This window comes from Xenopus laevis, chromosome 3L, assembly GCF_017654675.1.
Source record: "Xenopus laevis strain J_2021 chromosome 3L, Xenopus_laevis_v10.1, whole genome shotgun sequence".
Taxonomy (NCBI): domain Eukaryota; kingdom Metazoa; phylum Chordata; class Amphibia; order Anura; family Pipidae; genus Xenopus; species Xenopus laevis.
Genome location: NC_054375.1, coordinates 51,978,961 through 51,993,300, shown reverse-complemented (window position 1 = coordinate 51,993,300; position 14,340 = coordinate 51,978,961). Strand labels below are relative to the sequence as shown.

Below are 14,340 nucleotides of genomic sequence, written 5' to 3'. Positions count from 1 at the left end.
GTGAAACGGCAAAAAATTCACGAAACTGCGCCGTTTTTGATGCCGGCATCCGTTCTTGACGCCGGCGTCCATTTTTTTGATGCCGGTGTCCGTTTTTTTGACGCCTGCGTCCGTTTTTTTGGTGAAAATGCGTTGGCGTTCAAGCACCCCTTTGCAGCCTTAAAATAACCTATAGCGACCAATAAGCAAGAACTTGAATGTTCAAGATTTATTAAGCCCAAAAAAATTGAATGCAAAAATTCAAAATCTAAAAGTATACAGTGTACAGTAGCAGTACATTTTTTAAATTCAGGTTTTTTAATTTTTTTTATAAATTGGTCTGAATGGGCTGGCGGGACACTGGGAAAAACCTGCTGAGATCTCTGGCCCCACCACCCACCCCAACTGAGGCTGCCAGGGAGACGTGTGGTACATGATGTGTGGTGTGGGTGATATTTGTAAGTGCTTGCTGCTAGGGTGAGGGCTCCAGCCACCCCAGTCTGTCACTGAATGCAACTGTAATGTATTTCACTTTTCCCCCCATGTTTTTAAACAATCAACTTTTTCAATTAATAATCGCACATTCAAGTATGGTGAGTTTTTTCAAACTGAAAAGAAAATGGAAACTTCACAAATTTGAATTTTAAAAAATGTTTTGTATTACATACTGTATTTACAAGTATACAGAAAAGGGAGGAGATTGATCAATGCACATTCTCTGGACCCTGGTTAGTAAGTAATTTAGTATCTATTCAAGTGCAGGTATTTGCACTATATTTTCATCATATGGGGTTACCTTGATGTGGTATGGTGGCTTACCAATTTTATAATCATATCTTTGGAACTAAAAAAACTCTTTAAAATAGAGTCATTGAAAAGGCTTGCTCAAAATACAATAGAAATGTAATAATCTTGCCCATTATAGTATGAGAGTGGCACTCTATTGCCCCTATTATTGGAATTCTCATGCGGGCCAGCCTCATATGTAAGTGCCCTCAGAATTACTTTTAAATGTTGGCAGTGATCCCTGGGGAAGGAGAAACAAGATGTCATTGGGAATAACTCAGGAGTATAGAGTTTGGGTTAAATAAAAAACATATGCACCCTTTGTGGAGTGACAAGCAGGCTACTAGTATTATAAATCATGGAAACCAACAGGGAAATGTCAGTACCTATTTATAACATTTTGTTGCTAAAAGCACAGACTAAATAACTAAAGGTTACTTCTAAAATTAGTAGTCCTTTTAAACTAATATTTAGATGGCTAAGTTTATGTAGAAGAATTTCTGAAATATGGCTCCTTCACTGCGTACATGGGAGGAGATAATGTATGTGGTAATATTTCAACTTGACTTGGAGTATAACAGAAAATATTGTTCTTAGCAAGCACGGACTTGTCATGTTTTCCTTTCACCTTGTCAATAATGAGGAGATAGCAAGTGAAAACAAGAGCTGCAACAATAACTGACGTATTTCCTAGAAACTGGCCCAGCAGCATTATAACATGCTTCAATTAGGTTCATTTTACCACTGCAAACATGAACAGAGTATCACTACGACACTCTCACAGTCAGACAATAGCACAGGAAAACGCCAATTCTAGAAACTCTGCCAATTTGAGTGGCTCGCTACTTGTACAATTTAAATACAGTTTCAAGGATCATGCCAGAAAACACTGAAAATATCTATAAATTGTCACATGGTCTCAGATTATAATGGATCTCCATTTCATTATCTTTAAACTGCCACTATAGAGGGACTCTCAGGAGAAATGACTGCTTGGGAAATATAGTCATAGGGTGAAAGACAGGGATAAAATGAACGTGAGAGCAAAAGACAGAGATAAGTTATGTTGCTTTCTATTAACCTACAGAAGTGGTAAACGATAAGTATCTTATATATATATATCTACTAAGCAGTTTAAATTGAAGGCATGAATCTTACCAATCCATTAAAATAAATCTGTTTAATCTAAAGTGCATGTAGAATTCAGCTTTACTGTGGACTAGAATGATGATATATCCACCCAGCATTTGTGCTTTTCACTTAAAGTGAATACCATTTCAGGCTAATGTACGCATTCTTTCTGCAAAGCAAATTATGTAAATGAAATACGGTAAGTCGATGTTTAGTATGCATTATATGCATGAATAATCTGTATCTACCCACTCATTGCTGAAAATAAATTGGACCATATTTGAGAACACCAAAAGGGCATTTTGAAATTTTGACTTTGCCTCTTTTAAGCTCAGGGTACCAGGCTGAAACCTTAAGCAGAAATAGTCAGAAATAATGTTTGACTTTATTTTTCAACTACCGTATATACTCGAGTAAAAGCCGTCCCGAGTATAAGCCGAGGTACCTAATTTTACCTCCAAAAACTGGGAAAGCTTATTGACTCGAGTATAAGCCGAGCGTGAGAAATGAAGCAGCTTCTGGAAAGTTTCAGTCAAAAAATTTAGGGTTTCTGCTCCCATTGGAGGTGCCGGCGTCTCGTTTTTGGATGCCGGCGACAATTCTTGGACGCCGGCGAATATTCTTGGAGACTATTCTTGGGCGCTGGCAACTATTCTTGGACGCCAGTGACTATTCTTGGACGCCGGCGACTATTCTTAGATGCCGGCGACCGTTTTTGCACTTGACCTGAGTATAAGCCGAGGTAGAGTTTTTCAGCATATTTTGGGGGCTGAAAAACTCGGCTTATACTCGAGTATATACGGTATTCAGTTACTTGCCCCTATGGGCAGCACCGATTCTGATGAAAGAGCCACCTGAGACGGCTCCTAAAATGCTGCCCCCCATCGCCGGATTACCTATTGGGAGGGGAGGCATCCGAGGCAGGAACACTAGTGCGGGAGAGCGCGACTGCAAAAACCGGAAATTCGGCCCTTAAAAGTACCAGGAGTGGCTTTTTGCCGCCCATGGAATATCTGGTGCTGCCGCCTGAAGCGAGCGCCTCAGCTTGCCTCATTGGCGGAACTACCCTGCCTATAGGACCTGCTATCCAGAATGCTTGAGACCTGGGGTTTTCTGAATAATGGATCTTTCCATAATTTGGATCTTCATACCTTAAATCTACTAGAAAATCATGTAAACTTAATAGGCTGGTTTTGCTTCCAATTCCAATTTGCGTCCATCGTGATCAAGTACAAGGTACTGTTTTATAATTTTAGGGAAAAAGCAAATAATTTTCTATGGGAGATGACCTTTCCATAATTCTGCACTTTCTGGATAATGGGTTTCCCATAAGGATCCCATACCTGTACTTGTATTTACATTTATAGTAATGTGCATATGTAACAGCCAAAGACAGATGATAGTCCCAAGAGATTGGGGACCCAAACTTTTAATAGATGAAAATGACTATATTCGGAGAGTAGGAGGCATGGCGTTCAATTTGCATTTCAGAAGAACTAGTTTTGTTGTTACTGTCTCACTATAGAAAGTATAAATAAATAAAAAGGAATAAAATGTTGGCCTTTCAATGGAACATGCTGTATGTACAGTTTAACAGTCCACATGCAAAGGCTAATAGGAAAGGCATTACAAGAATGTTCAACATATATGTATTTATTGCATGTGCTTTACCTATAAATAATCCAAATATGTCTTAAACAATGATCAACAAACAACTATATGACAGTCATATGTATACAAAGAGCATATCTGAAACCTTCAATCCTCTTTCTGCACCTATTTAGATCTATTGGATCTAGACCTATCTTGGATTTTGTTAGCCAGTTTGAGTGCCACTGATACATACCTACTGTGGTTTGCGCAGCTGTGAAGAAGCTAAGCTTAGGGGTCCGTGCAAATCATCAAGCCGAAAATGAGGATCACATGTCACATAAGCACTTATTATTAGATTCTGATTAGGGATTAGTAAGCTTTCTTTTTACAGTTTTAAGGAGAAATGTGAATTTTTGACCGCTTCATAGGTTTTTTGTGAATTCGCACTAGAAATTTGCGATACGTTTTGTTTCGTGAAAAAATGCAGAAGAAACATCAGAGCCATTATTAGAATTTTGCCATGCGACTTGTTTCAATGAAACCACCACCACCACCATGCCTTCCCAATGTCTCCAACACATTTGGTGATATTTCACCATTTCGCAACATTTCCTGAATTATACATGCTAAAACAGCCCAAAGATCAGATAATAAGAGCATCTAATTCTGATCTAATGTCAATGAGCCTTAATCAAATATTCATCAGTAAGTGATCTGGCATCTCATACATAGGATGACTAGCAGCCAATATGCTCAAGATGGCCAGCTAATGTTGTCTCAATCATGAGAAGCTTGCTCCTTTAAATCAAGTCAGAACAACCTACCAGGGTTTCTAGTCCTTTCACTTGATGTATTATTCATCAACAAGACATTCCATATACTTAGTAAATGGCATATGTAGAGCTAAACATTTGAGCTATCAAAATGCAAAATTATTTTTTCTTGTACTGTATGTATAAGTATTTATAAGAAATGAAATGCTATCAGGATGGTGTTGTGCTGTCACATTCAGTTCCTGCTATAACATTGTTAAAAAGCAACAGACCTATACATGGGAATTGTAAACCATAATCACAAAGTGTAAAATGTGGATTTAATTTATAGCAGGTTTTTATCCCAGCAGCTACATATTTCACTGCCATTATACACCAAACAAGTATTACTATTTAGAAGCTGCTGATTTCCCACAGCTACGGGGAAGGATTGAACTGTGCAAGATGCTGTGGCATTTGTGCACCCTGCTGTGAAAGACTAAGATGAGAGAAATCAGCGAAACGCTTCTGATTATGGAAGAGAAAAAAGCAGTCCTTCACTCCCACACAGGTTACAGCTTTTACAGCAATGGTACAGAAAGCACGAGGTACTAATCTCTGATTTTAGCAGAATGTATCTGTCAGTGCGGTTTTGCTTTTAAAAGTGATTGCAAAATGGCGATCCTCCTCCTTACATGACTAAACATATCATTATGCAGCCAGGGGACCTTAAAATGGAACCATTCCACAAATAGATTTAAATAAATCACTTTTTAAAAAAGATGAGACATGAAAAGAAAAGTATTTTTTTTGTCATAGCAAATTAAGGGGAAATTGATAATATTCATAATAGTTAAGAAATGAACATGGAAATTAACCCATGAAAAACTCTAATACAAAATTTAAAGCAGTCAAGGTCCCATAGAGTTCAATGAGCACTGCACTATTGGATTTTTTTTTATAGCCATTCAGACCTTTAGAGGTTTTCTGTTTTTTTATCGCTAGTAATTATCTGAATGACTCAAATTTTTCAGGTTTTACAGATATTATATTCAGATCTTTTAATAATTTTCATAGCATTTGTGATTTTAGAGAAATCAGGGAAATGTAATAATATTCGCAAAGAGAACAAATTTGAAAATAGAAATTGCATGTCGCAATGTAATATTCTTCATTAGGCTTTTATTGCATTGCGAATCTTAAATGTGCATTGCGAACCTTTAACACCTGCTTGAAGGTGGAGTAAACTTTTGGAGCAAACTTAACAACTTTTTCATTACAACGTTTTCATTGCATACACTACATTTGTAAAACTTTCAAGATTCTTTGTGAACTTTTTTGCGCTAACGAAGCATATTAAATTCCCCCTATAGAGTTTTATGGTGGTTACAAAAAGGTCTAATGCTACTAAAATTTGACCTTTAATAAATGGGCCTCCCCTATGACTAAAGTCAACTCGAACAGTACTTTCGTGGCTGTGTAATAAAGTAGGCTAAATTGGCTCAGGTCTTGTTATTTACAGCAACCTATCAGCAAAAAGCTGACTAATAAACGGTACCTGCTGATTGGTTGCATTGTATTACAAGCAGAGTATCAACTTTGCAGGTTTATGACATACTTTCTCAAAGTTGGAGTTTATTGGTGGTATGTAATATAGGTCACAACAATATATAATGCTAATGTATATGCTGCATGAGTTTTTTTTCTTTTAAATAATCACAGTTATTGTTGCATAATCAATATACAAAATTACTATAAAATGCTAAATATATAAATATATATACGTGTGTATATATATATATATATATATATATATATATATATATATATATATATATATATATATATATATATATATATATATATATATACAGTTATGGGTTCAGTTATCAGAAAAAACCTGCTATCCAGAAAAGCTCTGAATTACATGAAGGCCATCTCCCATTGACTCCGTTTTAATCAAAAATAGTTTTTAAAAACTATTTCCTTTTTCTCTGTAGTAATAAAACAGTACCGTGTGCTTTACTTGATCCCAACTAACATATCATTGAACCTTACTGGGGCAAAAAAATCCTATTGGGTTTATTCAAGGTTTAATTTTTTTTTAGTTGAGTTAGGGGCTTATTTATCAAAGGTCGAGTGTTTTTAGACCTTGAAAGAACTCAAATCAACTCACAACTGGAATGATTTCCAATTTTGAAAAAAACTTGAATGGTACAAACTTCTGGGTGCTCCAACTTCCTCCCAACAGTACAGAAATTTACTTGTTGGTTGACTACCGATTAAACTGACCCCAGTGGTGTGTATGTTATGCCCAGTGATACTATTTTCACAATTTACTGAAAGGGCCACAGAAGGCTACAAGACAGTAAAGTAACTGAATCATAGTGTGAATATATTTCAATAGGAGACAATTATATGTATTTAACTTGTTCATTAATGACTTAGGGGGAGGGTGTTGTAAGTAATGTGTCAGTGTTTGCAGATGACACAAAATTATCCAGCCCAATTAATTCCATCCAGGATGTGGCATCTTTGCAACAGGATCTTGACAAACTGGCAATCTGGGCAGCTAAGTGGCAAATGAGATTCAATGTTGATAAATGTAAAGTCATGCACCTGGGATGTAAAAATATCCAAGCCACTTACTGTATACCCTTAATGGGACTGCACTAGGCAAATCCATAATGGAAAAGGACTTTGGAGTCCTAGTAGATGATAAACTTGGCTGTAGAAAGCAATGCCAGTCGGCAGCATCAAGGGCAAATAAGGTCTTGAGCTGTATTAAAAGGGGCATAGAGTCAAGGGAGGAGGGGGTCATTCTTCCACTGTATAGAGCACTTGTAAGGCCCCATCTAGAATATGCTGTACAGTTTTGGTCTGTATCACTCAAACAGGACATTATTGTATTAGAGAGGGTACAGAGAAGGGCAACTAAGCTGGTGATAGGTATGGAAAATCTTAGCTATGAGGAAAGACTGGCCAAATTGGGGATGTTCACGCTGGAGAAGAGGCGATTAATAGGTGATATGATGACTATGTGTAAATATATGAGGGGATCATATAATAATCTCTCTAATGCTTTATTTACAACTAGGTCTTTCCAGCTGACTCAAGGTCACCCATTCCGATTAGAAGAAAAGAGGTTCCGCCTAAATATTGGGAAGGGGTTTTTTACAGTGAGAGCTGTGAAGATGTGGAATTCTCTCCCTGAATCAGTTGTACAGGCTGATACATTAGATAGCTTTAAGAAGGGGTTGGATAGCTTTTTAGCAAGTAAGGGAATACAGGGTTATGGGAAATAGCTCATAGTCCAAGTTGATCCAGGGACTAGTCCGATTGCCATTTTGGAGTCAGGAAGGAATTTTTCCCCCTCTAAGGCAAATTGGAGAGGCTTCAGATGTTTTTTTTTTTGCCTTCCTCTGGATCAACTGGCAGATAGGTAGTTTAAAAAAAAAAAAAAAAAAAAAGGTTGAACTCGATGGACATGTCTTTTTTCAACCTTACTTACTATGTTATGTTATGTTATATTCTTGTGTTACAATGTGATTCATATGTAAATAAACTGTGATATATGATAATGATATATGATGTCAACACTGAACAATCTGTATTCTTAAACAAAAAAAATCTGTTTAGTAAAAATAGTTTGAAAAAAAAAAATACATTACTATCCCTAATAAAATTAATTCTCCTTAAACTAAAGACACATTTACTTTACCCCTCCAATAGTGAAACAACCAATTGTTCCATTTTCTTTAAAAAATATATTATAGGGGCTAACAAAAGTGCTAAATTAGCTTGTCAGTTAATTGTATCTAAATTTGTAAAGACACACTCTTTAAAGCCTAAAAAAGATCCAGAGAATTTCCAAGATTAATATAAATGTAACATCACACAGTTTATAAATCAATGTTTAGCTAATTAAGTCTGAGGGAGTATAGGTTAGAGCTCTCTGAGACTCATCTAAATGAAGCCAGCTTTATTTCCATTCCCTTATAAATCTATATTAGATATATTTATCTTCATTCATTTATTTTTTTCTATGTTTGGTGATAAACGTTTCTTTGAGATTTACCATGACACATGGAGAATGTAGCAGAAAATTCTGGCTTGGTCCTACAACAAATTGTCTTGATAAACATTCAAATAAAAATAAAATTTTGAAGATTTAAAAAAAATTTTAAATCTAAAATTCTATTGTTAAGATCTTTTGCATACCCTCGGTCAGGGCCCTTGTTCCCCTACAGCCGTTTGTCAAAGGCGCTTGTCACCAATGTTCATCTGTGCGAGCTCCTCCCCCATGCGTCACAACACGTTTGTCTTTGCGTATGTGTTGGGGAGGGGCGAAGTGGCCAGCCAGGTTGCCTAGGGAACCTAGCCAGGTTGGCCCAGGTCTGTTTGTATCTTCCACCTCCTGTATTTCGCCCTTGTTTCTGTGGATGTCATTTCACTCTATATTCTTATTCCCTAATTAATGAACTTTTGTTTTAGAGCTTTATTTTTTTGCACTACATTTTATGGGGGGTATCTCCTCATCCCAAAAATGTCACCTTCCTGCTCCACTTTTCTCTTGTTTGTGATCACTGTATCATGATTCTGGGGTAATAGCTATACAATATCACCACATATTTTGTGGCTGAGTAATGATTTTTGATCTGATTCATTGCTGTGGGTAATTTGCTGTGTTGAAAATCTCATTGTTCATAATTCTGTTATGTAAAATTAGTCCGAATTACTTTATTGGATGTTACCAAGTCTAGAGGGTTGTAAAAAAATATTGTAAAATCATTCTATTCATTTTTAATAAATGGATTATTGAGAGTTTACATATGGAATTCACACGCAAGGGTAGCACAGCACTATTTTAAACATTTTGATTACTAAGACACTTTTGCAGTAGATTAAAAAAGTAAAGGTTGTTTTCTTTTACTTTATAATACACAGCAAGATAAATAAAGGAAGTCATGACTGTCAGTAGAAATAAGGGGAACTATTAGGCTCCAATAAAAAATACTTCTCTTGTCGTGAAAAAAAGTAAGAAGGCGATACAAACAGACAGTACCAAACATACAATACCCAAAAGAAAAATGTTCATTCTAAATATATTGATGACATAACACAATTACCCCCAATATTACCCCAATATGCCAATGTCTTTCATAGTTTTTCCAGACCCAGAACTGAAACAACTCTATACTATAATATTGTTGACAGTTACCACATAACCAATTGTTTAGACAATTACCAAGTAGATAAAATTAGATAGTGAAGATAGTGAAGAGGAGGGGGACAGCAGAAAAATATGTTTAACTGGAAAATATTCTTCCCTAGCTTTTGTAGGATTTGTTTTCTCTCAGCATAATTGAAATCTGTTAGTCTTGTTCCATAGTGGTTATCTTGAAAACAATGGCCTAGATTCATCAAAATGCAGCTTTTGTTAATTATTCCCACTGTGCATGAAATAAATGATCATTACTGCATCATTTTGTGATGGATCTCTGAACATGGGCATTATGAGAAAGAGGAATGTTTACAATCCTTATTTTTATCTTTGTCCATTATATTATCACCCACACATTGACTAGTCTAGACTGTCTTCCCAGCAATATAAAAGTAAGGTATAGTACCTGGGAGTATTGTCTATTGCTTAAGGAAAATAATTTGTTAGATAAAAAAAATGCCCTTAGGAATTTCCTTTGGTTTCCAAATGTCATGTTTAGTCTACCAAGGCTGTGGTTGGTTCATTTGGAGAGAGATGCAGGCAGTGATAAAATGAAAGCAGGACATAGTTAAAGAAGGAGTTGTTCCAGCACAAGTGCTGTCCTTGTACTGTGCATCCATCTCTTAAGAACATTCCCCGTGACATTCCAAGAGAATCCCATTAACTTTGGATAAGGACTTAGCAAAACAGCATGGTTGATGATGTTGCAAAAAACATTTTTCTTACCACTTAAACAGACAAATTATGGGCACCAAGCGAGCCCTGCTAATGAGCAGGAGCTGTACAATTCATTACAGATTGGCAGTATTGTGCAATACTGTCACAGAATAAATACCAGAAAACAGAACATGTATAAATTAAACAAATCATTGGGTGTCTTTTGACTGAGCAATAAAGTAACTTAGATTTACTGCCTTGTACATATGCTAATCCCATCAATGCAGCAATAGCAAATAAATATTGCTGCAATCCATAAATAATGAGTAATATGTAAACAAGAGGAACGCCAGTACCAATAATCATATAATTCCTGAGCTGAACTGAGGATAGGCCTAGGTTATAAACACTGTAAAACAAAGCCAAATTGCCAGAAAATTAATGGCCAGCTAGCAGAAACAATAAACAAGGTAAAATCTCTGGGTCGATCTTATCTTTTCTTTTTCCATTCTAATTACTCATTCACCCTGTAGGTTAGTTGCATCCTTTGAACCTGTTTTGTTGCAACTAGTTAATTAGCAAGACTGTAGTCCCTTAGCAAGAATGTTTTTGTTATTCAAGTAAATCATTTTAAATAAATCACATACAGTAGCTGTCAGGATCAAAAGAAGGGTGACAACTGTTGTGACCCATTGTTATTGTGGAGTTTATATCCCAGAAGTGCATTCTACCATATTTTCTTGTGTGCACGTATATTATTGTTTTTGGGAACTGGCATATACTTTATAAATCAAAATTAGAAAGCTCATACATCTCTAAATCACTATTGTGTTTTACCTTTATTTGACTTCATTAGGACAGGATATAAAGCCAAAAAATATACTTGGCAAAATGGCCTGTTTGACACACAAGCACACTCGCACACATTAGATATATACTTTTCTGGGTTAAATATAAACCTGAATATACCCCAGCCACTGGATACTCTTCCCACAATATGTAATTAATAGCGATGGGCGAATTTGGGGCGTTTTGGTTCACGGGAAAAATTTGTGAAATTCCCACGTAATTCGCAAAACGTTGAAAAAAGTGCGAAACGGCATCTCGTTTATGATGCCAGCGTCTGTGTTTGATCCTGGCGTCCGTTCTTGGACGCCGCCGCACATTCACAGGTGAAAATTCCCCGGCGTCCATTTTTTTTGACGCTGGCAAATTTTCACTGCGGTTTCGCAAATTTATTCACGGGCGTCGAATCATGGGAATTCGCCGCAAATTTGCGCATGCCAAATAAATTCGCTCATCACTAGTAATTAAACTTTAAATGAATTTGCCACTGTCCCTGATAACAATAAAGAGACAAAGCTATGGTCACTATGGTTGTGCACTTTTGGAATTATTCTTGAAATGATCCTGCTAATCCTTAATTGTTCTACCAGTGGCATAAGGTTATAGATCTGAGCATTCTGCAAAAAAAAATCCAAATTGCAGCCTTAGATTCCAATGCCTACCCACATTAACTCATTTGTTTTATTATTTACTCCACTGCACTGTATTTCATAGATAGCAATATGTCACTTTAATATGCTCACTTATTTCAGAATGGTGCCTGGTCCAATTATAATGCAATACTCACATAACATTTATATCTGATTTTTTAAACACATTTTTTTGCTTATGCTATATTAATTGACAGCTTGTGCTGTTTATGCCTTGACCATAAAGGTCACCTGACCATGCGCAAAGATGAAAAATATCACTTTAAATCATTATAAAGAAATACCATTGATAATAGCATATATATATATATATATCTGCACCAAAACTAGGGGTTGGCAGATTTTACACTTTCCTAGTGTGCAGCATTAGGTGCATTCCTATATTTACCAATTTTGTATTAAAAACTATAGATTTTTTTTACTAGCTTTAAATTTATTGTTTAGAACAATTTCTGATGTAAAGATATAGAAATAATTTTTTATATGGACCTCTTTCAAGATTGCCTGGTTTTTAATCATGTGGTATTTTATACAGTATAATGTATTATATGCACAGAAATCTTTCAAAAAAGGATTCTTGTACTCACCTTAATACATGAGTGGACCCGTTGATAGTAGTGGTAGAACATGGGACAGTCTGACCCAAGATGGAAGGCCTTCGATACTTCTCATCGCCACAACACAAAATGATAAGGAAGGCACGCCTGAAAGACTTGTTCAAAAAGGCATATAAGAAAGGGTTCAAGCCTGAATTGATGTAGCCTAACCAGAGAAAAGCTGTCCACAGCTCCACTGGTACAGAATAGTTTATGAAAGGATCAACCACATTGGTAATAAAAAATGGGGCCCAACAAAGGCAGAAACAGCCCATAATTATGCAGAGGGTCTTGGCAGCTTTAGTTTCTGTCTTCATCCTGTGAGTGGTATGTTGATCAGGATGCTGGTGTCGATGATCTACTGGGGCTCCTGCTCTTTGCAATACTCCAATCTGCCTGGCATGTTCTCTAGCAGTGATATAGATACGATAGTAGGCAAGTACCATGAGGAGGAAAGGAATGTAAAAAGCCACTACTGAGCATGTTATGGCATAGGGCTTGTTCACCATAAATATACAGTTTGTTGAATTGGAGCTTTTGTTGTATTTTCTTGTTTCTATCTGAAAAACGAAAATGTAGAGTTATCAGCGTTCAGATTTCAACTCTAATCATAGAAAATGATTTATTCTGTTATAAACACTTGAATGTTTAATACAGGTGCGCCGCTGTAAGATTTCAAAATTTTTTGATAACTATAGTATGATGGAAAACCAGCACCCTCTAAACATGAAATCATAACTGAATGGTATGTCTTGTTTTTAGTATAAATTGTAACTGAACGATATTCTGACTGACATGTAATGAAATGCTCGTGTCCAATACCCAGATCTGGCTCTTAAACTATGACATGCCTATACAGGGAATTGGCTAAATGTACTCGTTCATTATATGGTGATATAAATTTTGGTGAAGACATTTTTAAAAAATATATTCCTTATTTTTAGTTTTTAACAGTATGAATACAAAAATGCCAACAAAAAAGGAATAATAGTAGAATATTGGAACAGAAACAATATATAATTAAAATATTTTTTAGCATTACCCATTTAAGTCTTTAAAATCAGGCGCACACATCAATGTTGAGCCAAACACCAGAAATGAAACCAACTGGACTTCCAATTTACAGCAAAGTGCCAGCACAATTGCATTAATTTTGACCCATCGCCTGCAATTGCATCAGAGGCAGCACCCCCAACAATGCTGCAATTCTGGGGGAAATGCTGCATTATGAAGCTGCACTTTGCTCGCAGATGTAAATGAGCCCATCTCTTACTACAATTAAAGTATATTTCCCAAGCAAATGAATATCTCTCCTCACTGTTTTTCAAGCAGTCAACATGCAGCCTCTGTAGGTATTGACTCATTTTTGGTACAACAGACTGACAAATCAGTATAATTATGTAACTAAACATGGACATACTACTGTATACAACTTTCCAAATAAGCAATGTATAATAGCATTTATACAGATTTATTTAAATGGGTTACAGACTTAACTTGGAGTGCAGCACAGTTACCAGATCATGTGACAAAACATGTCCCTTATTTTTCAAATACTATTGTAACCGTGAATCGGTCCTTTCATGTGAAGGATTATCTTAAAAAACAGCAACTTTCAACATATGACCCATCAGCTGAAATTCAACCAAACATCCCAGCTTCCATTAATTGTATATCTATTTTTGTAATTCGGAAACAGTTAGGGGCAGATTTATCAAGGGTCGAATTTGGAGGGTTAAAAAACCCTTGAATTCGACCCTCGAAGTAAAATCCTACAAATTTGAATATCGAATTCAAAGGATTTTAGCGTAAAACGTTAGATTGAATAGATATTGTTCGAACGATTCAAATGATTTTAAGCGATCGATAGAATGATTTTTATTCGATCAAAAAAAAACTTAGAAAAGTGCTCCCCATTGTACACATTGTACTTCCAGTATGAAGTCAAAGTTTTTTTTAAAGAGACAGTACTTCGATTATCGTATGGTCGAATAGACGAACGATTTTTACTTGGAATCGTTCGAATCTTTCGATTCAAACAAATTCAATCGTATTTGAGCAATTCGATGGTCGAAGTACCCAAAAAAATACTTTTTGCATTCAAACTATTCACTCGAGCTTAGTAA

At 36.0% G+C, this 14,340-nt stretch overlaps 1 protein-coding gene across 2 annotated transcripts in view; it reads right to left on the bottom strand.

The window, feature by feature from the left end:
• htr4.L (5-hydroxytryptamine (serotonin) receptor 4, G protein-coupled L homeolog) overlaps positions 1–14,340 on the bottom strand; it is a 233,178-nt gene that overhangs the window by 53,433 nt on the left and 165,405 nt on the right. For both annotated transcript variants that reach the window (XM_041586219.1, XM_041586218.1), the window contains exon 6: positions 12,206–12,774. In XM_041586219.1, the coding sequence (XP_041442153.1) occupies positions 12,206–12,774 (569 nt within the window). The remainder of the gene's footprint in view (positions 1–12,205; positions 12,775–14,340) is intronic.